Source organism: Centroberyx affinis, unplaced genomic scaffold (genome assembly GCF_046629955.1).
Source record: "Centroberyx affinis isolate AG114_WGS23_722 - 3 ecotype Tasmania unplaced genomic scaffold, CSIRO-AGI_Caff_v1 ptg001173l_1, whole genome shotgun sequence".
Taxonomy (NCBI): domain Eukaryota; kingdom Metazoa; phylum Chordata; class Actinopteri; order Beryciformes; family Berycidae; genus Centroberyx; species Centroberyx affinis.
Window position 1 is genome coordinate 69702 of NW_027279703.1, and position 23859 is coordinate 93560.

The window sequence follows — 23859 nt, forward strand, 5'->3', positions numbered from 1 at the left end:
AGGTAACATCCGCCCTTTTCATTCTGGTGACAGGTTCCTCTCAAAGGGTGTCCGGGGATGTGGGAGTATCTCTGTCCTCTGTCTCCCGCTGCCTGTTGCAGTTCTTATTGGCAATGAGGAGACGCAACAAAGAATATATTGGCTAGACGACACTGACAGGCAAAGACGCACGTTCAAGGACAGATTTCATTGTGTTGCTTTCAAAACATCGTCGGGGCACTGACTGCATGCATGTGACCATCAGGGCTCAAAGGACACAAGGACAAATTTACAATAGTTCAATAGTTCAATATCTTTATTGTCCCAAAGGGAAATTGGTTATCCAGTCAGGTAAACACAAAGGTATAAACAAAATGGAACAATAAAAACTGAACACATAAAAAACATATAAGAAACATAATCCCTAAAATAAAATCATTTATCATTTCATAAAACAGTCCGGTGCAAAAGTGCAGAAGAGGAAAAATGTTATTGCCTTATGAGCCGGGTAATCTGGGTAATAGAATAAGGCACAAAGGAATTTTAGACCTGTTTAGTTTCAGGTCAGGCGATCTATAGATCTATATCTATAGCTCGTGCAACCTTTCATAACATCCAGTAAATGTGTCCGATGATTTGCCAGTTCATACTGGTGGTGTCAGCGTGGCACAGATTTGGCACTTTTCCGCTGAATTGATAACATATCTCTCCGTCTTCTGACCTACACCCACACTCATACATATAATAGACATAACACACTCATAAAACACCTCCTCTTTCATACTCTCATATGACTAACAGGCCCTGATTTTCATACCTCATTCACCCACTCGCACGCCTACACACGGTCTACAGAGGATTCTATCAAGCTTCTCTCAAAGTGGGAGTAACACAGTTTCCTCTTAAAGTCCTTTCTGTGGAAGACTATTTCTTTCTCTCTATGTTCTGCTTTCCTGTGTACTAAATCCCTGAGTTGACTCTGTTCTTGCCCTTTTTCCAGAAGAAGCAGGCATCCAGTATTGACCGGATCACTCTGTATGGCCTGATGGTGAAGCCCATTCAACGATTCCCTCAGTTCATATTGCTTCTGCAGGTATAATATGTTGCTTGTACAGCATCAGTCATTTAATTGCCTTTAATGAAGTGAATCCCTGTACGTCGTGCACACTGCAACAATCTCAATATTAGAAACCCAGAGTAGGTACAAGATTCAACAGCACATAATAAGTTGCAAAGCTGTAGGGTCATGGAATCAATGGATTTTAACTTTTTCCAAAGTACAAGAAGTCAAACCTCACACTATTACGCAAGGGTTAGCTAGAGCTTGAAAAGTAGCTAGCCACATCAGTTTTTCATATTGCTGGCTTTACATCTGCCTTGACTCTTCCACTTTCTATTCTGTGCAAAGATTTGGATTTGAACTTGGCTTGCTGGAGCTGCAGTAGCTCATTTCATCCCTCAGTAGGCATCGATTATCCATGAATTCAAAAGATAAGTTATGAATGTGAATCAGGCATTTTCTTCTTGCCTAAACTCAGTACTCCAAAGAGGAAGTGTATGTATTAAATCATACATTACAGGGAACTTAAGCTCAAGGCAGTGAGGTACATCTGAGATGCATACACAGACAGCAGCATGCTCTCACAGGGTCATAGTCGCAGACAAATATTGGCATGTAAGCAGTTAGACAGACTTGGGTCAGTTGCTGTTTGCAAATGCTTTTCATGGTTTGTTTTAGCCTACTTCTGTGACAGATGGGTGGGGATTGCAAGATACGACAATAAAGAGAGAAAACTTTACGCAACCACTGGAAAGTATTTAAAGTCAATGTATTGTATATTTACTTGGCAGTTTCTGAATTCTCCTGATGGGGTCAACCTCATCCACTTGGTACTCCAAACAAATTAGAATTAGATAATTACCAAAAATATTTGACCTCACTTGATCCTTTCAAGAAGGAAACCCAGCGCTCTCCCAAAGAGAACAAATTATTGCATTATCACAATTCAGTATATTACAGTATACCCAGGTAGGGCTGGGCAATATATTGATATTATATCGATATCGTGATATGAGACTAGATATCGTCTTAGATTTTGGATATTGTAATATCGTGATATGGCATAAGTGTTGTCTTTTCCTGGTTTTAAAGGCTGCATTACAGTAAAGTGATGTAATATTCTGAACTTACCAGACTGTTCTAGCTGTTCTATTATTTGCCTTTACCCACTTAGTCATTATATCCACATTACTGATGATTATTTATCAAAAATCTCATTGTGTAAATATTTTGTGAAAGCACCAATAGTCATCCCTACAATATTGTTGCAATATCGATATCGAGGTATTTGGTCAAAAATATTGTGATATTTGATTTTGTCCATATCGCCCAGCCCTATACCCAGGAATGGATTAAAACAGCCATTACACAGAAACCTATAAGCGCACAATGGCGGATACTCCTTAACTCTCAGCGCATTCTTTTTTTAGGACATGCTTAAGAATACACCTAAGGGTCACGTGGATCGCCTGCCACTGCAGCTGGCTCTGACAGAGCTGGAGATGCTGGCCGAGAAGCTGAACGAACAGAAACGAGTAGCCGACCAGATTGCGGAGACTCAACAACTAGCCCGCAGTGTCAGTGACCGCCTGCTCAGTAAGGTGACTGGATACGCATGCACTTACACATGCACATGTACACACACACACACATACACACACTGACACGCGCACACACACACACACGCGGCCCAATCAAATCAACCGTGTAGCCCAAGCTCGGAGCCCTTTAACTCCTCTGCGTTGTTATCGGTGTGAGCCAAACACCTGCAAATTAAACTAGTATATAGCCATCACTTATATCACTTTCCTGCACATTAATCTAGGAAGGCATGTTATTTAGAGAAATGATCTCCTAGAAATGATGCCCATTATCATCCCTAAAAGTACCAAAATGCAATGGCAGAGGCGTTGCCTCTCCATTCCATTACCACATTGAAATTACAGTCCTGCCGCTGCAAATCTGAACAAATGCTGCTCTGAATAAGAAGAATTAGGGGGTAAATGAGACATTTAATTGGAAACTGTGAGAGAGCTATCTCCTTCACCCCGTCGCTCTCCCTCTCCTTTGGGCTCTTGCTCTCTCTCTCTCTCTCTCTCTCTCTCTCTCTCTCTGTCTCTGTCTTTCTCCACTTTACCTCTCCTCTATTCCCCTCTTGCTCTCTCTTGCTTACTCTCTTGCTTACTTTCTCACTACACTTATACTCTCTTCTTCTCTTTCTCTAGCGTGCCCGCCTCTTCCTCTGTCTCCCTCGCTCTCGCCCTCCCGCTCTCTTTATTTCTCTCTATCAGCCCTTGCTTTCCAGGACCCTGAGATGAGCTGATTCGGCCAATCTCCTCCACTCCACACAGAATTCCATTTGCTGCGGTGACACTGCAGAATTCCAATAGGAAACAGTCTCCTCTATTGCCCCCATAACCGTCCAATGAAATATTCATTCTTTGTCTCAAAGTGTCTAAGTCGCCGGAATAGGACAGATAACAATGTGAGTGAGAACCGGTTTCACACATGCACACACACACGCACACGCACACGCACACGCACACACACACGCACACACACACACAGACACACACACCCACCCACACACACACACGCGTGGTGCAGTGCACTCTGTGACTATTGATGCTTGAAGACTTTAAGGGTCTATTCTTATAGAGGCCCACCTCTTGAGGGAGCTGTACGGTTTTGTGGCCATCAAACGACAGTCCCAGTCAGACTAATGACTCATTTCTGTGCTATCTGAGCCACAGCCAAAAGAAGCTACAGATTGCCCGCAGATAGAACATCCTATTCTGTGAAATGTGGTCAGAAGTGTTACTGCACTGCGGGTCTTAGAATGGACACAACAGAGAGATTCATTATTCCCTAAAATCAGTTTCTATTGAACAAACACAAACATCAAAGAGGTATCCGGGATGTGAGCTCCATATCTGGACTTTACCTGCTGTTTGTGGTTTTGGCTTCACTTAAATTGTGATGAATCCAGCTTAGAAGATTGGTGCAGAATGCATAAAACTGAAAGTATTGATTTAGGCAGTCATAAAAGAAGCTGGACCAAAGTGATAAAAAAAAGGCTTTCTGTTGCTATTTCCCCTTGCCAAACATATGGATGATTGGAAAGCACAGCATGTGCCAGCATACTGTAGCATAAATTGCATCTGTTGTTGGATTCTTTTACTGTGTCTCTGTGTGTGTTTGTGTGTATGGGTGTGCGCGTGTAAAGGTGTGCATGCAGCAAACTGTTTGTGTGTGTGTGTGTGTGTGTTTGTGTCCATGTGTAGCTACCTCACTGTGGTGGAAAGGCTTGTGTGTCCCAATGACCCAAAGAGCTAAGCTGTTCCGGACTTTGCAGTGGTGGTATGGTGGAGAGCAGACAAAAAGACAGAGAATGATCTGAGACCAATGTTGGAAGCAAACCACTAAAAAAAAAAAAAAAAACCTTCCTGGCAGCTCCCTGTAGCCCACTGAAGGTCGCCTTCAGTTTGCTCTCTCGCCACTGTAAACAGGGTGCAAGGCAAAGTCTTTCACTAAAGCCTAAAAGTAGCAATACCATAACGGAAAAAAAATACTTCATCAAAAGTAAAAGTACTCATTCTCAAGAGTGGTCCCTTCAGAGTGTTAAATTATTGATGCGTTAACCTGTAAGAAGTATTTTAATGTTGTAGGTCTGACTGCTCCATATACTGTTGGAGAGTTTAAACTCTAACAATGCAACATATTTTATGAGCTTATTGTATGTTTTGCATGTAAAACCTTATTCTGCAAAATAACTAGTAACTACAGCTGTCAGATAAATATAGTGGTGTAAAAAGAACAATATTTCCCTCTGAAATGTGGTGGAGTAAAACTACAAAGTGTCACGAAATGGAGATACTTACCTCAAAACTGTACAGTACTTGAGTAAATGTACTTAGTTACTTTCCACCTCTGGTGTACACGTATACGTTCACACACGTTAACTGACCTTCAACACCGCGGATGTGTTGCTAATCCCCGATGAGACGTCTGTTCCTCCTGGCCCTGACCTCCGGAAGATTGGCCCTTTGTGAGCCCGTCTCCTCTGACTCTGATCTGATTGCTCTGTCCCTTTTAGCAACTGAACTCGGAGCAGGGGTCTCTGGTCCTTTGTGAAACGCTGATTGAGACTGTGTATGGTGAACGAGGGCAGGTCCTGAAGTCCAAGGAGAGAAAGGTCTTCCTCTTTGATGATGTACTCATCTGTGCCAACATAAATGTCAAGTAAGTCCCCCTGGTAGAATAAGCAGCTAAACTCTCTGTTTTCAAAAATACTAGTGCTAATGCGGCCATAACACATAGTTCTTGCATGAAATATTCTGGCAAACCGGCATACTGAGGAGAAATAGCTATTAGGCAGCACGAGGCTCTAATATGATGCTCTAGGTTTTGTAAGGATATTTTTGGCAAACTGCATAGTAAAGAGAAATAGCTACTAGGCGTTTTGAGCATTATCAGGATTTGCAGGAGCTTTATCAGCTTTAAACAAATGGTAGAATGCCTAACTACAGCAACAGGAGTCCTAGATTACTGACATAAAAGATTTTTTGGTTTCTTTCCAATTTATCCGCTATGACAGCGCCATTGATCACATCTCTCTTGAGAGAAGGTAAACAGGAAAGGGATTTTTTATATTTTGCAAAGCTCCTGTCAAAGATGTCGCTTAAAGCCCTCTTGTTCAGCCTTCAAAATAATTATCACTCCATGTCTCGTTCAACTCGAGTGTCCCGAAGTTGACTTTGTCTGCCCTCCAGGATCTTGACAAACCGATCACAATGTTGATTGTCTGCATGATTACAGGAATACATGAATAGCAATGAACTCCTTCTCACAGCCGGGGGTACAGTTTTGGCGGTGAACATGGCTGATCATACGGATTGTAATTCTCTCTCCCAGGTCTTCTTCATGACATTTCAAAGAGCTTCACCTCACTTCTCCTCCTATTGGAATACTGAGATTAGTGCTGTTAGCATGATACGGATAGGGAGGGAATTTCTCCCAGGTTGTTTTTTCCTCCTCCTACCGCTTATTATTTTTTCCTCTTCCCTCCACCAGGGGGCCTCCAGATATCAGCAGTCTGGTCCCCATTGGCCCCAAGTACACCATGAAGTGGAGCGCCCCCTTGCAGCAGGTGCAGGTAGTAGAGGTGGGGCAGGAGGGCGCTCAAAGCAAAGACACCCTGTTCCAACAGAGCGGAGCCAAGCGGCCCGGTGGTGCCTCTGCTTCAGGTAAAAACAACCCTCCTCCGGTCCTGATTCACCCTATCTCATTCCTATCCCATATGTGTCATCCTCTAGTCTGGTTAATCTCATCACTTGGACTGACTTTTAGTCTCGGCCCCTTACTCTGACTCAGCAAGGCTAATCTGTTTCTGTTCTGAAGAGTCCCGCGGAGGGCTGGAGATGCAGCCGTGCTGCTTGTCACTCTGATTGAGGATGTGTTTGTGAAGAGAATAGTGATGACGGTCACTTGTTCCCATCTGCCTGGGGTGTTTTATCTTAGAGAGAGATGTGGGGGTAGAGAGCCCACTGCTGCAGCATCCCCACAGTCTCATTTCACTCTCTGATAGACCACAAACACATCTAGAGTGGAGTCATCAATCTGCAGAGATTATTCCCATCCTTTCCAGCCCCAATTAGAGAGCCAGTAGCAGTAGATAGGAATCGGTGGTTGAAACACTAGTTCTCCTACCACCCCTCGCAAAACTCTGGTGTATACAGAGCTTGACGAGATCCCTGATAAATGTGCCAAGGGAAAAGGGAGATACAAAGCCTTATCAGGATGTAATGGTACAGGCTTTTAAAGTTGCAGCTCCATGACTTAAATATTAATGGTGCCTTCTTCAGAGCTATCCGTGTCACGCTCAGCAAGCAGCTAGTGTTTTGAGGGCTGGTTTAGATTCTCACTGGATTAAGTTTTCGATGTTGCTCAGGTACTGTATACTCTCACAACTTTGCTGCAAGGTTGTGAGATCGTGTAAGGTGAGCTCTCAGTGCGCCTCTCTCTCTTCCTCTGCCTCTGTCTAACTTTCCAAATGTTATGCCCCACAGAGGGTGCTTGATTTTGATTTGGACATCCTCTCCTCTTTTTTGCTTTTCGACACGTCGCGGTCACCTTAATCATGTCCACCCAGAATCCTCCCTGAGCATCTGTGGGGCTGTTCCCCAACCTTCCACTCAGACAGGCTGTCCCATCTATTTATAGTCCCCTCCCCTGTGATGTCATTCAGCGGGGCGTCCTGCTTAAATCCCGCACTCCCTCAGCATGGCTCAAAATGGAGTCATTTTTCATCTCCTGCAGGCCCTAGTGCCCTCCTTTATTGATGAAAGCCGGCCCTTTGGGAAATGCAAGGCTGTCTCTTTCTCTCTCAATTTCTCTTCTTTGTCTCTCTGCCTCTGTCCCTCTCTGTCTCAGTCTGCTCCTGCCTAGACACAGAAGACCCACCATGTTTTCTCTTCCTACATGCTGACTGGACCAGTGCAGCCTACTTGTTTACTCACGCGCAGCCTTACCTTCACTGAGCCCCCATTACACTTCTATTATTGCTGCTTCTCTTTTTGACCTGCTGTCAGGAGCGTAGGACAGTTTGCATTCTATCACAAATATACCAGTTGGTTTTGGTTGTGGATCAGAGAAGGGTTTTGATGCAGGTGTGGAAGGTGCATTGTCTTTAAATCCATTGGCTACCATCACTGGCACAGTAGCTAAGTGCTAGATTGCTGACTTATTCCACATCGGCCGGAAAGCCGGGATGGGCCCCTCTGGGCTCTGGCCTTCCTCACTAGCTAGCTACGTGCCTGGCGGCCGTTGTGGATAGCCGTGTCTGAGTGTGAAAACCATATCCTGCCTCACCAACGGGATTACGCTGGATTACAACTCAGCACATTCACCTCTGGGGCTGCAGCCAACAGCAGGCCCCCAGAGGGGCTCAGTGAACCTGTGCAGGGGTCCAGGAGATCCCCCTTGGAGGGAGCAGGAAGACGTCATTGTAGCAGCTCACAGCGCACCCTTTTATATTCAGATGTCACCACTATTGATTCCCCTGCACAGATGACAGATGTCAGTGGCCGTGTGTGTCAAAGATCCCATTAAACCCCAAAAGGCTACAATGGAGTTCTTTAAATGAACAATACCCACCCACCCCGCGCTCTTTCTCGCTCTCTTTCCTCCCAAGGCTTTACTCTGACTCCATTTGTGCACACGTGTATAGACAAAAGGCGGCAGGTCCCTTCGGAGGACCATGCTTCACTAAGCCCGCCTACTGGCTGAGCTCCTCTGCTGCTTGATTATGTGGCAGCGGTGACAGTGCAGGGCAGCTCCAGAGCAAAATCTACCTGCAAAATTTAATTAGGCAGTTCTCGTGGAGCCTGCTGCTGGGGAGATGTGGGCCAGGGGAGCTAGGACGGAGGATGGCAGACAGGAGGAGACAGAGCTATCGATTCTCGGCAGTAGGAGAGAGAGACTGCGAACGGAGCGGGCTTCAAATCGATGCTGAATTTTGTGTCTAATGAGACACCTGCATTCCTTTTGCCCAGCAAAAGGGCGTGATGGCTCCAAATAACAGTTTCTCCATCTGATTTTTTTTTTACTCATAAATTCACTCTCTGTAGTTCAACAAATAATGAAGATCGATCCATCCGCACATTGAACCTCCTTTATTAGTGCCACTAGAGTTTCAGCAAAAGCAAGTTTTCTTTCTGCACTTTCAGTTCAAGTTTGTTAAGGTGCAGTGTTATTTATTTCTTTTTTTTTTTCAAGAGTACTTTAAGTTTCAACTTTCATGTGTATTTCATGTCCACGTCAGGACAGTGGTCATTGCTGTTAATACCATGTTTAATAACAGAATGTCCACACCATGTTTATTGTATGAATGAACATTGCTGAGCTACATATGCTCAGCAATGTATGTAATCCTGTTGTTTCTGTGTGTATATACAGTATGCAGAGGATATGTATGTGTGTGCATGTGTGTATACAGTATACTGTACATGTGCACATCCTTGCATGTAGAGCTGCAACGATTAATCGATTCATCGATTAGTTGTTAACCATTAAATTAATCGCCAACTATTTTGATAATCGATTAATTAATTTGAGTAATTTTTAAAGAAAAATAAGTCAAAATTCTCTGATTCCAGCTTCTTAAATGTGAATATTTTCTGGTTTCTTTACTCCTCTATGACAGTAAACTGAATATCTTTGGGTTGTGGACAAAACAAGACATTTGAGTACGTCATCTTTGGCTTTGGGAAACACTGATCGTCATTTTTCACCATTTTCTGACATTTTATAGACCAAACAACTAATCGATTAATCGAGAAAATAATCAACAGATTAATCGACAATAAAATAATCGTTAGTTGCAGCCCTACTTGCATGAGAATATGAAATGCTTGTGATATCACACTCTCATAGGCTTTGTGTGTTGCCTCTCCTCTTAGGTAAAGCGATCCTGGGGCCACCGCGGCTCTACCAGGAGCTACAGGAGCTGCAACATGACCTTTCTGTGGTGGAGGAGGTCACTCTACTTGTGGGCACGCTGCAGGGGACCTACCAGGTACATGTCGTTTCACGTTACATTTTTACTCTAGCTGGCCTGTCTCATAGGCAAAATACTTATCACACAGCATTTCTAATGCAACAAAGTTAGCCAAGAGGCAAGATTTCAGGCACAGGTCTCTCCAGTACAGCTAAATCTACAAGCCAAACCACAAAAGCCAGAGCCTGTTTCATTTATCACACCACTACACAGGCTAGGCTTGTTCTTTCAGTATTCTTTAAATCAAATTAGCCACTTTAAAAAAACACACGCCCACAGCCTGACCTTCAAACATGCCACTCTTTACTTGAAAACTGCTTTCATTTTTGCAGTGTAATAAATTATTTATAAACCAGTTATCTCAAAATATTGACTGAAAATATATGAAATATGAATTGTTTTTTGTAAACCGCAGCTTACCCTACAATAGTTCTGAAGCCACGAGAACATGCTAAAGAATCACAGAAGCAGCAAAGAGAAAATCGAAGTATGCACAGTGAATTTAAAATGTAGGACTCTGCGCAAAGTGAAAGTTCAAGTTTGGATGGTACAAAGACAACCATTTGGGGAAATCTCTATCAGCTATTCCTCTTAAAGAAATCGCAAAAGGAGATTCAAGATGTGTTTAAAATGTGATCAAAGAGTGGCCTCATATGCTTCTTGAATCATCAATTTCTAAAGGTCTGAAGTCTCCCATCTATCTCCTCGTCAACAGTGCCAAAATGGTGTGAATGAGATGTTCCCTCTGAAATGGATAGATGTGGCAGATTTACAATGTGGCAGAAGAAACCAACTGTGCCCCTCCTGCAGTGAGCCCTGTTCAAATCAGTACACTTCCCAGTATTCTGCCACTAACACATTAACACTACCATACAGTACATAAGACAGCCAGGGAGGTATACACTAGCAATCTCCAAAGAGCCTCTCAGGCTAATGGTGGCCCTTTGCCTTCCTTCTCTTAACGAGCACAATGTCCTAAGGAGGGGTGATATTGGCCTTTCTCCAAATGACTGATTTTCACTCTCCACCCGGTTATAATAAAATTGTCCACCAAACAAATAGAGGAAATACTTCTGCACAGCTCATTGACTTCAGAAAATTGATTTGATTCTATTTGACTTGAGGGACTAGGCTTTACTGTAGAATGGATGCAGTAGTTGGAGTGAATGCAACGTTACATTTGAGGGGATAAAAATGCTTCAGCCATATGGCTTGAAATAATGTAGTGTGCTGCACTGCAGTTTTATGTGAGTGGGTGCCAGGTTATTCTACAGTTTGTGTATCAGTACATCACTGTGTGAGCACATCTACAGTATACACCTGTGCTCAGTATGCGCATAATGTGCTTGTATCTATGCCAGAGGGCCTACTGCATGTCACAGCTGAGGAACAACTTTTAACTGTGTATTTTTTTTTTTGCATCGAAGAACCTGAACACCACCGTGGCCCAGGACTGGTGTTTGGCTCTGCAGAGGCTTATTCGCATCAAAGAAGACCAGATCCAGAGTGCTAACAAATGTCGCTTACGCCTGCAGGTGCCCGGCAGGCCAGACAAGTGAGTAGTGTCTCAAATACAGTTATGGCTCTAAGTAAAATCCCCATATTCATATAAGTATATAGATCATATCTGTAATGACAACAACAGTAACAACAAGAAGAACACGAGTAAAAACAAGAGAAGCAACAACAAGAGCAACGGCAACAGGATTTCCCTCATGTTGATCAGTGATTTAAAAGGTCCAAGCTGAGGATGGGAGTGCATGTTTTAAACTGCAGAGTTGATTCCAGGAAACGTCTTGCTGATGAAATTGCCTCATCCATAACTCTGAAAACAGGCCATCTCATGTAGCACTAAAAGATAATAGCCGGTGACAAACATTTTAATGTCTCCTGTGCACTAGGGTTATAATAATGAAGGATCCTGACATTGTGCTCCCAAAGCTCCTCGGAGCATATTCCCTGGGCTTATTCTCAACCAGAGTTAAATGCCTGCTCCTGACCCTTCACAAGTGAAAGATGGAAACAGAGTATTCTGTAGTGAGTGGGTAATTACCTGAGTCATATAATTCATTCCCTTGAATGCTTGTATAGAATAATGGATAGCCCTCATAAGATGTTCTTTTTTCAGGATTGAGGGTATGAATTCATTATAAGTGGGATACTTTTTGCCTTTTCAACTTCTGTGGCATCTTATCAACCTTTACAGTCTCTAACATGCTAGCCCAACACATACTTTATTTCTGAATTCATCAATTGCTCCTTTGGCCTAACCAGAGAAGAAGGATCCATGTTGTTATCATATTAGCAGACGGCATGACACTCATTTGAGTACAGTGTGCCCAAAGCCAAATTTCATTCAGCATCATTCATCTTCTATACTACACTTCAGTGCTATAATTCAAGTCCTAACTGTAGGCTACCAGAATATCAATTTCATACACTTTTAGTTTTTATATATCAAATATATAGCCTCTACACACACACACACACACACACACACACACACACACACACACAGTATTTATGTGTTAATATGTTAATTACCCACACAATTTAGAGGGAAGATTGGTTCTGAACGCTCCCCTGATGTGACTTTTTTTTTTGACTTTTTTTTTGACTTTTTTTTTCTCTCCATTATAATGGTAAAAGCTACACAATCAAATTTAGACTCACTGGGGCTATCATCATATGGCAAGAGCAAGGCTTTGCTATGTCCAAATGACACCCATGTATATGAAGTCTTGGTTAGTAATCAGCTCATCTAGATACAAATTGACAATTTTGAACATTCAGGGTTGAAACCTGGAAGAGCAAGTACAGCCCAGGTATGTTGTGTATGTAAGATGCATGTCAAACATTTATCATTTCACAGATTTCCCACTGAAAAACATTAGAAATGAATGGATGAATGAATGAAAAAGGTTCAGATTTTAATGTATTTGACCCATTATCACTAGCTACTAGAGTCTAGCCTACCCAGCGGAAAGCATTATCCAAAAAATCCAAAATCTCTTTCTCTCATTTACTTCTCCTAGACATGGGTGAGTTTTATTTAAAATCAGAATGACATTTTGACCATTTTCCCATATTTATGAAATTCTGCTCCTGAGAAACAAGCTTTGGATTGTCTCTCTCTGGTATGTCATGCCTCTTACTTAGCTCTTTCAATTGTTCCCCTACATGCCTCAGTATGCATTGACTCTATTGTAAGTCTCTAATGGATCACTCAGGAAAAATATCTCTAAAAATATCTAGAAATGTATCAGCAGTCTATGAGTGTGGCCATCTGCAAGTGAGATATCTTGCTTTTCTTATTTGTCTCAACACTTCTTATACTTAAAGCAGATATATATTCTCATGTGCATCTCTTTATTGCTCCCAAGTGGCAGTTTAGGAGAAATAATTCAGATATCAGTGATCCTAAATTAATACAATATTGAGATATGCTGGAATTGTCTGGAGATAAAGAAAAGGTGATGATAAGCAACAAATCCTTCCTAGGTAAGCTAGCTACTCACTTCCCTGCTAAATTCAAGCAATTGTGGCTGTTTTTCCCGAGATAGCTAGCTAATTTGGTAACTGTTAGATCTATCTGACACTTCAATGCTGTGTTGAAGTAACAGCAGTTTTATATGCCAATCTTGGGGGTAGCGTTTCCCACCCTGAGTGTTCAAAATGGCTGCTTTATTACAATAACAGTACAACTAAAAGATGTCCCACCTAAAACATGCTGTCCCACTTTATCTAACTAAATGGAACAACTGAAAAAAGAGTTTAAAAATGTAATCATCTTAATGTCAACTTTTTTTTTTGGATGCAAGCATTATGTATAATAGTATTATGTCTTTAATAAAATTTGACACTGCACAATATTTAGGATGTTTTATAGTCTTACAGCATTAAAACAACAAACAGTGTTCTCTGACAGTATGCAATCCTTGGCAGGTTATCATGTTATACATAAGCGTACAAATGTAAAGCCATCACAGGTCGGCCGTTGGTGAGCTGGAGCACTTACCGTGTTGAAGTGGATCCTGGTGGAGCAACTACTGAATGACTGAGTGACAACACGAGGAACAAAGATAGCAAGAAAAGAGAGTCTGAGTAGCTGAGAGTTCTGCAGAGGGACTGGGGATAGAAAATGATGGGAGATTATAATGGATTCCACTTTGTGGCTCCTGGTGGGTGGAGGATAAGGAAGAGGCAGGGAAGAAGACAAAGAGAGAGAGACTGTGATGAAGAGAGAAGAGAGAGCCCTGCCGAGAGAGAGAAGTTTGAGAGAGAGAGAGAGAGAGAGAGAGAGAGAGAGAGAGAGAGAGAGAGAGAGAGAGAGAGAGAGATACAGAGAGAGAGATACAGAGAGAAAGAGAGAGAATGATGATCTGTACATCCCTACAAAAGACGTGGCTTGGTGCCGGCAGGGCAGCGGCAGTCAGAGGAGGGGCCTCATGCATGGGAGCCAGGGAGAACCTAACTGTGCCCAGCCAAGCTAAAGTGACAGCTTGAGCAGCAGAGCTGTGCAGATCGGTTCCCCCACATCTCCCAGCTTCCTCGTCGGCTGTCACACCAGGCCTGCAGGGCCAATCTGCTTACTCAGATGTTTGGTGGAGCCAGATGTCATGCTTACAAGAGAGTCCCCGAATTCCCCTTCAAGGGGTACCCTATTTGCCGAGTTCCGGTGATAATGTCATTAGCAACTGCATCGACAAGGAGATTTCCCACCCTTACATCTGTCCAAGCTGTAGATTTGTATTAACCCCATCAGGGTGCATACAGTATGGCATGTTGCAAAACAGAATCATTTTCCGCTATTGAGGGACACTTAAAAAAAATGTAAATCAGAGAGAGCAAGATCTGGGCTGAAATTACACTTGGAGATGGTCACAGCGTTTGTGTGGAGAGGGATCAGATAAAAATGTCAGTTGAAAGAGAGAAGCTCCTTTAGGAAAAAGAGCCAGCGCTGGGTGTGTGATAGCAATCTAATTGAGGCTGGGCCTGGGTGGCGGGTGGCTGGACTGGCAGTGGGCCTCGGAGCTGGGGGTGACAGGTGGCGCAGCGGGTGCCCAAACCATTCTGACACTACCCAGGGTGCAGCAGTGGCAGATTGCAGGGGAGAACAGTGGGCAGCTCTCTCTCTCTTTCTCTCTCTCTCTCTCTCCCTCTCTCTCACACACACACACTTATTTTCTCTTTCTATCCTGCTTTTTTTGTTCCTAATCACAGTAACAATCACAGGATACAACAATGCTTGCAGAGGCTGGATGTGCACGTTAATGCGCGCCCACGTTCACATGTGCACATGAATTCATACCTGCTCACAAAGTCATGCATGCACACAGCTCACGCACGCATCTCAGACACAGAAGCCCACGCAAACACACACACACACGCGCACAGATAGGAACACACTGACACACACAGAGCCGAGCCTTTGCTCTGCGGGTGAGAGAGTGGGACCGCAGCAGGGACCCCCTGTACTGAGTTGGTCCCCTCCTGTCTGGCCGCGAGCGTCTCTCTGCAGTCAGGCAGCACATCACAGCCTCCACACTGCAAACAGACTGAGTACGTGGAGAGAATCCTGACTGCAGCCTCAAAGGCACCAGCCTACGTGTGACAGCAGTTCATTAACATCCACTTTTACTGTGTCTGCTGGAGCGACTACAGGCACAGTTACATGGGCCACATTGGCAAGCGACAGATATAGAGTTCAAATTTCATAGTTGCGGCAAATGTGTTTGTTGCTTCACCCCAATCCCACTAGCACAACATGCAAAGGTACATGAAGGATTCTGAAAAAGTGGCAGATGAACATGCAGTGAACTGTAATCTAGCCTGTAGCCGCTTTCGTTTCATTGGTCATGGGCCCTTTTAGGGAGGCTGTGCAGGCTACCTGTGAGGCGCCACGAATGTCATATCACATGTCACATTTATAGCCACATCAGTGATCTGCGTCCCATTTCCAAAGAGTGCTATCATGTCTAGGTCTTTCTGCCTGAGTGTCTAGTCCATCCTGGATCAGATGGGCAAGCTCTGGCACCGGAGGGCCCTTTCGACCTTATGTCAGCGTCTGGAGAGCAGAAGGGTTTCTGTGATTGCTCCGTGTGTCTGGAGAGAGGAGGTGTGTCACGGGTGGGTGCATGGCAGGCTCCCGCTTAACATCTGTCCCATCCTTGTGCGTTAGTGTACAACAGTACATGAATCATTTCCCCATCCACTTTTTTCAGCCTTTATTTATCCAGGGACTATTTTTTTGTTTGCTCGGCATTATTCATACCATGGGAGCTGCTACTGTTGGCCAGTGAGCAGGTCCATTGGAGCAGTTTGTGTGAAGGGTATGACCACATCTACAGAGTTGTTACTTATTGGACAGAGTTTTGGTAACCTGTCATCCCATGAGGTTAGAGATTTTAGTGGTGGTGGTGGTGGTGGTCAAAACAAATCTGACTCCACTCCCTATAATGTATGATGGACTTTTTGCTCTGTTTGTGCTTCTTGTTTGTTCTCTCCAGGAGCTGTGAAATGTGCTCATCCTTATATATTGAGCAGCCATTTCACATCATGTTGAATCTCCAAGTTTTACCTTGGTTCATTTTGTTGTGTTAGGCTTTCCAAGCATCAGTAACTGCTGGCTACCAGATGTCAACATCCATCTGCTTATACCCACAAAACCTTGTGTTTTGGGGTTGCTTCCCGTAGTTGGTTTAGATTATGTTCTCACTCTCACTTAATGAACTGCAACACATTTTGCTGAGAAGAGGACGCAGTGCGGTTATTTGGTGCGGCCCAGAGTTTGATTGGCATTGTTCTCAACTGTCCAAATCAACCACCAGTAAACATTCCAGTGGTCAAATAAACTGTTCCAAACATGTTTGGCGTGAAAACACCCTTAGTGACAGGAAAGATAATGGTAGTTGTTGAGGGAGGGGAGGGCTGACTGGTTTCTCCCATTCAGTGCTGGGATTTGAACCGACTACCTTCCAGTCAAAAGCATGCTTCTCTATCCCTCTTAGTTTCTCTTAAAGTGTTTAGTTTCTCATGACTGAGTGTCCAGTCCATCCGGGTTCAGATAAACAAACTCCCATAGGGACACAGGACGGTCTCTTTGGCCTCGACTCAGTATCCCTCTCTGGCTGTTCGCTGCTTCTGGGGAGTGGAGGTGAACCGGTGGATGCATGACAGGCTGCCGCTCAGCACTCACCCCTACATCTGTCCCGTCCTTGTGCGTTAGTGTCACACGTGCGCCTCGGCACTGACCCGTAACCATAAATCAGCCGGGCCGGGTCCTCGCCTCACTCCCCTCCCCTGCCCTGCCCTGCCCCCTGCTCCTCCGCTCCCCCTCCCTCTCTCCGACTCTCCTCGCCTCTCAGCTCTCCTCATCTCCCCTCTGCCAGCGTGCCTGAGTCTGCTTCTCCATTCTGGCAGTGCACCACACCTGCACTGCGGCTGTCAATCAGCGGGGTTGGGGGGAGGACTCGGAGACTGCGCTCAGTTTAGCATGTTTGAGGCTGTGTGGGCATGGAGCATTGCCCCAGCAATACAACCGAGTGAGCAGTTATATTCTCGTCACTCCCTGTCTCTCTCCTTTTGTCTTCTGGCATATTGCTTCTGCTATATTTAAGCAGCAAATGGTGTGAATTACACTTCTTTGTGCAAGCTCCACTTTTTCAACATGTCAAGGAAGTTTGAGATCTTACTCACGTTATTCTGTCCCAGTCTGCAACCTCTCTCTCTCTCTCTCTCTCTCTCTCTCTCTCTCTCTGTGTGTGTGTGTTTCTCTCTCTCTCTTTCTGCCTGTCTCTCCTCCTCTTTGAGATGAAAATGAATTTGCAGCGGGCAGCGGCAGGTATGACAGAAGCAGAATTTCAGGCTGCACACAGTTATCCACTCAATTACCTTCTAATGATGTCTGAATGTGAAATTGTCTTCCTTATGTGTGTCTGACGGAGACCTTAGCCTCTCCCCTTTTCTCTCGCTCTCTCTCTCTGGCACTCTCCCATTCTTTCACTGCTTCAGAACCACTGTAGAGTGGTTGTACGGGTGACTGAGACAGGGCCATTATTTTTGAAAGCTGCTCAGGGCTTTAAAAAGATGTCTCATCCATGGCCAGACAACCTGCTTGTCGTCCCAATAAGGCTCGATCAATCCCGTCTATGGATACACAGTGGCCATCCAGGTACTATACTGCTGCTGATATACTGCTAACTCGCTGTCGATACTACCAGTCTCGCTTTATACCGCTCAGCATTACAAAATTATTACTTCCCACCATTTTACATTGTGTTGACAGCAGAGACAGCCAAATAAAAAATATATAAAATGTAGAGATGCACAGATATATTGGTTGAATATCGGAAATGGACGATTTTTGCATTGTTGACTACAATCGGCTCATCGGCCGATAAGATTAAATCCACCGATGGCAGTGGCCGATACTCATTAACATATATTGCGTCACTAATCTGTTCCAAAGACGTTCAAGTTTGAATGGAAGGACAGCCTATCAGCGTGAGGTAAAAATATTTGTTTATTTTAATTAAAAAAAGGCATTTTTGGTTATGTGAAAGAATGTTACAATAAAAGATGTTCCTTAAATCTATATGTTCATTTGCCTTTCTATTTATTTAGTTCAATTTCAAAAAGGGCATTTTTGGTTATGTGAAAGTTGTTACAATAAAAGCTGATCCTTAAATCTATATTCATTGCAAAGTATAATGAAGCGCAGAATATAGATTATTTTGGCAGGGCACAAATGGGTCAATACGAAACAAAATATTGGCAGGCTATCGGTATCGGCCGATTGTGGTGTTTAAAAAATCGGCTATCGGTATCGGCCCAAAATTTCCATATCGGTGCATCCCTAATAAAATGGATAACAGTGTGCCCAAGGGTGGATTTTTCCTTTAGGTTTGTTTTACTTTTACCAGCCGGTCAGAAGCACACTGAAATCGCTAGCTTTATTTTAAGACATATTGTTGGTTTTATAAGATAAGATAAGATAAGATAGCACTTTATTGATCCCCATGGGAAAGACGCGTTATCGTCTGGTTATTTCCAAATACATACATCCTTATGGTAGTGAAGTAAGGTGGTCTCCGATGTAGAAACCTGATTCTGGATCTAAGAAGTAAGAAGGGAGTGAGGGCAGGTTTGTCGTCTGGCTTATCAAGCGGGCCAGTTCCATCACAGAAGTGTCATTGAAGTAGAGCCATGGCATCTTCAGAGGTGGGAAGTAACAAAGTAAAAATACTTTGTTATTGTACTGTAGCCTACTGTAAGATTTTCAAGTATCTGTACTTAACTTGCGTTTTTCTTTCACTGAAGACTTTATACTTTCTACTCACTACATTTTCAAAGCAGACTCGTTACTCTCGGGAAATCATCAACTGATTTTTTTACTTCTTTTTTTTTTATTATTATTAATTTTCCGCATCAGACAGCTTCCATCCCGGAAAGCGCTAAATGTGATTGGCTGCTTGTTCACCAAAGCGACACCAAAAAGGAGGGAAAGGGACAGAGAGAGAAGCAACATGAAGAAGAGAGAAGCTACAGGAGAGCAGAGGATTAACGTTAGAACTGCAGACTCTTTCTCATCTGTGATTCAGAGGAACACTCAACAGAGAACCAGTTTAGAACATTAGAAATAACTTTTTTAGACAACTACTTTTGCTTTTATACTTTAAGTAAATTTAAGACCATGTACTTGTATACTTTGACTTGAGTAAAGGATTTGAAATGGCACATCAACTTTTAGTATATTTGAGTATTTATATTTTACTTGCGTAAGGAATTTGTGTAGCCTACTTCTACCACTTCTGGGCTCAGCAGTAAATATTTGGTGTCCTAGAACCAGCCCACTCGATACCAGCTGTCAGTGCTGAATGATAACAACTATCCTCACCTACACTAGGTGGACACTACACCGACAGTCAGCCTGGAGTCGGTGAAGAGGATACATTTTGTTTATTTAAAGATATAAGAAAATGAAAAAAAAAAAAAGATCAAAGACCTCAGGCTTTGATCCCCTTTTTCCCTGGCCCCAAGTATCTTTGCGAAGATCTAAGTGCGTTAGAGACCGCCGTTATCTATCTTGGACTTGACCTTTTTGAGCCTTTTCTCCAGACTGCTGCATTCTAAGCGAGGGCATTTCTGGACAGCAGTGACCTCTAATTGGCCCAAACTGAGCTTATTCTGCCCAAGCAAGACGCGTTCTCAGCATGGGGAGAGAGAGAGAGAGAGCAAAATTAGATGGAGTTTTATGTGGGCTTCATGGTTTTCTTTGTGTTAACACCTGTCTTTTTGCTTTTCTTTCCTGTTCTCTTTTATTCTTTGATCTCAGTGTAGTCGTGACTCTGTGTTCGCAGCGCTCACGGTCAGCCTTGGCTGGCGGCAGAATGTGGCCTTCGCTTCCACATTTCTCTGTTCACACTGGGTGAGAACTGTGCCGTTTGTCAAATCTCCATGGTGACAGAACCTTTTCTTTCTCTACACTTTGTTGTTTTTATTTATTTATTTTGTCCTCTCTCTATTTCCTACAACCACTACCTGTACTGGGGGTGTTTACTTCCAAAAAATGCAATTCACAATTTGTTGCAATTGCAGCTATTAATGCAATCCGCTGGAAAACACAAAGTCACAAATGTAATCCAGTTATTTTCAGTTACTTTTGGATTACCATCTGCAATCTATGTTTTTCTCCAGTAACAGATCAAAGTTAAATTTTTTGTATTAGTATTTGCTCATGTTCTGTACGAATGGAAGAAAACAAAATGATCCCAAAAGACGGCATATTTAGCACTTGTCAAAAGCACCTGAATGATCATATACTGTAGGCACAGAGGCGGCGAAATACAGCCAAATGGATCATCATGTAAACAAAGTCCAGCATAAAGATGTGTGATTTGGCATGTTACATGGCCTCAAGCAAACCGCATTCAGATGATTTGCATAGAAGAGAAAGACAGGACATTTTTCAACTCTTGTTAAAGTTCAAATCATATATCCATAATGAAACGTATATGCATAGAAGAATAGGCTAGTCAGTGTTGTGCGTGACACACCACATCAGTCAATTTAGAGATTTTGCTGAATTATTTTGTATATATATATTTTTTTTTTAACGTCTTCATTAATTCATGAATCATTAAGCTTTCTCTTTGGTTTGCAATGACCTTGATCCATGGTGGCAGAGAGTACCTAGTGGTTAAGACCGTCCTGTAACCGAGCGTTTGCATTTTTGCTCACAGAAGCTGCTGTGTCTATCAAAGTGTCCTTGAGCAAGACACTGAGCCCCGACCTGTTCGTCCACTCTGAGCCACACTTGAGAACGGCCTCAGCTTAATTGCCTTATTTGTAATTTTTTAATCTCAATGTGGTCTCAACAGAGAATGCAGAAATATGTATTTATGTGCATTTGCATAAACTGAGCAATTGGAGAACACAGAAACACCTTCTCTCTCTCTCTCTCCCTCCCTCTCTCTCTCTCTCCCTCCCTCTCTCTTTCTCTCTCTCTCTCTCTCTCTCACACACACATGCATGCACGCGCATGCACACAAGGTCTGGCCAAAATTTGTGTTTCTTCTCGCTCTGTTTATCTGTATTCATATCCTGTATTGCTCAATAACATACTTTTGTCACAAACAAACACAATAAATTTTGTGTGTGTGTGTGTGTGTGTGTTTGTTCTTCACTAGGTCAGGACGCCCTGTCAGTTTCATGGTGGTCTTCAACACTCCCAACCCCCTTAGTAAGATCTCCTGGGTCAACCGTCTGCACTTGGCCAAGATCGCACTACGTAAGCACACTCACGCACACACACACACACACACACACACACACACTCACACAGGCGCGCACATACACACACAGGCACACACGCAGATTGGATTACTACGTCATCGCTATCTAAATAGGGTGATGCAATACAGTGAAATGTAATAACAATATCTTAAGTTGGACACTCAGACACGTCATCACTGTTTGCTTTAGTTTCTATTGGTTAAGCGCAAAACTGGTGTTATGACTTATATAATCAGGGAAAAGGCAAGACTCTCAAATGGGGTCAAGTAAAGTGTAGGAGCTGAGGAAAGAGGCAGACTGTTTGAACAGTGTTGAATTAACAAGTTGTATTCTAAGACGCTATCTATCCATTTCGGAAACAAACATTACCCGAGGCTCATCGTTCGGCAGAGGATTCAGACTGTGAAGGTATAATCATTTTGTCATCTAACGACTTTGGTCGCCTACTGTCCTTGAAAAAGCATTGGAATTTGTTTTCATTTTGCACTAGAGATCTTTTGTAAGTGCAAGTGTCACTTTTCTCAAACCTTGGATATCTCAAACTCTGAAATTTGGCAGTGGTCAACATCCAGTACTGGAAGAAATAAAACGGGCAGACCATGCCCAGCAGGGAGCAGCACAGTTCTTTCTTTTATCCTCCCATCCTCGTGCCTCCACCCCTCGCCTTGCCCTGCCCGGGCCTGTGCCCACTATGCAGTCTGACCACGCTGTAGTACAGGAGGTCCTCCTCTCTGGGGTTCATCAATGCATGCTGTGAGCCACTGGCAAAAGCAGAGACGGGACTACCGAGGACATTAATCTGCTTACTTGGTCATGATGGCACGATTTTTAAACCCCCCCCCCCCATCCCCCCATCCTTTCCTGTTCCCCTGGTTGCCTTGAACATTCCTCTTTGTCACATGCACACTCTGAGTTTGTTGTGTATTCAATTTTTCATGTGGTGCTGCGCTAGCGACTAGCTCCACTCTCTGTGTTGCGGATGCTTATGTCCCAGAGGCCGTCACTGTGACCTCCCATACAGAGATCTGTAAAGGTTTCAAAGGAAGTTATTGGAAGAACATGAAATGACAAAAAATGAAATCTCCCACTTAATTGAGTGGCCAGAGATGCGATTATTGTGTGGTTAGTATCCAAGGGAGGCCCAGTGGAGTCTGGAGAAGGTCAATGGAGAGCCTGAAATGTCTTGTGTGCTTTACAGAATTTGTCCTTAGAGTTTGCTTCTCTCTATATGTTGAATAGCTCTGTCCTTCTGCATTGCAATGAAAAGAGCACGCAATCCTGCTGGCCTTCCTTTCACAGAGCGGAGAAAGGGGTGCATGACGCATAGAATACATCTGTAGGTTCTCCACCAGAGCTTGCAGTGTGGTTTGTGTCAAAACTGCATCAAAAACATCAGGCTGAGCGGAGTGGATCCTTTGGCTGCAGTGAAGCGCAACATCCACAGTCTTGCCTTGTTGCTCACACCTTTATCAGCAACACAGCAGTGTTACTGATGAGGACAGTGGCATCGTTACAGCATGCAGCTCCCTTCCCATATGGCTCGTGCGTGGACATAGATGACATTCAAAGCGAAACCATGCAAGTCATCCATGGCTGTCATACGGATGAGGAGCTGTATGCCATAATAATGTTTATAGAGACCATCAAAATCACAGCATGAATTGTACAGAACAGGAAAAAAAAATCTGTTGCCATTGTCAAATAAAATAAAAGTCCATTTCCTAAAATTCATTCAATAAACATTTATTTGGCTTCTATTTGGAAAGAAAACATCAAACCCTTCCTGCAACCCCCTCTCATTTTCTCGCTGTCTTGGGATGTAAATACATTTCCACACCCTTAAGACATGGGATGAAACAAATAATTATCAACATATCAATATTAGACACATTGTTTTCACTACATTGATTGACTTTGCCATAATGGCACCATTTTCAGCACCGCCCACCCCTTCCTTGTCATCCTCTCCTACTAGCTCGTTGCCTTGAGCACTTCTCCTTGTCACAGACTGTCTCTACTCCTCTATGTATTTGGAAAGCTAAAATTAAAGTCTTTTTTATGCTTTTTTTTATGACTTACACAAGTTTCAGATGAATAGACTAATCTTGCATGTTTACATTTTAGGCTTTTAGCTATCGCTCCCTTCCAGAGTCACTTATCATGAGTGCAACAGTAAAATAAGATTCAATTCCATCATCACCAAGGTTACAAGCAGCCAAGTGTGAGGAGCGCAGGTGTTCAGGCCGTCGGTCCCACGCAAATAGTCGCGTGACCAAAGAATGATCATGAAAGAGGAAAGTGCAAGACACCCTTGACAGCAAGCATCCACTCTGCTGAAGTGTCCTTGAGCAAGGCACTGAACCCCTGCCAGCTCCAGGAGAGCTGCTGGAGGAGGGAAGTCAAATGAGAGATTTTCCTTTGGGGATAAATAAAGTATAACACAAAATCTAAATATTTATACAGTATA

The 23859-nt window shown here is 43.4% G+C and overlaps 1 protein-coding gene across 1 annotated transcript in view; it reads left to right on the forward strand.

Moving 5' to 3' along the window:
• The window catches only part of LOC139648235 (rho guanine nucleotide exchange factor 10-like protein), an 80340-nt gene that overhangs the window by 6499 nt on the left and 49982 nt on the right, over positions 1-23859 (forward strand). The window contains exons 6-12 of the mRNA XM_071524289.1: positions 2470-2640; positions 5136-5281; positions 6113-6285; positions 8369-8380; positions 9499-9614; positions 11024-11151; positions 21287-21387. Of these exons, the coding sequence (XP_071380390.1) occupies positions 2470-2640; positions 5136-5281; positions 6113-6285; positions 8369-8380; positions 9499-9614; positions 11024-11151; positions 21287-21387 (847 nt within the window). The remainder of the gene's footprint in view (positions 1-2469; positions 2641-5135; positions 5282-6112; positions 6286-8368; positions 8381-9498; positions 9615-11023; positions 11152-21286; positions 21388-23859) is intronic.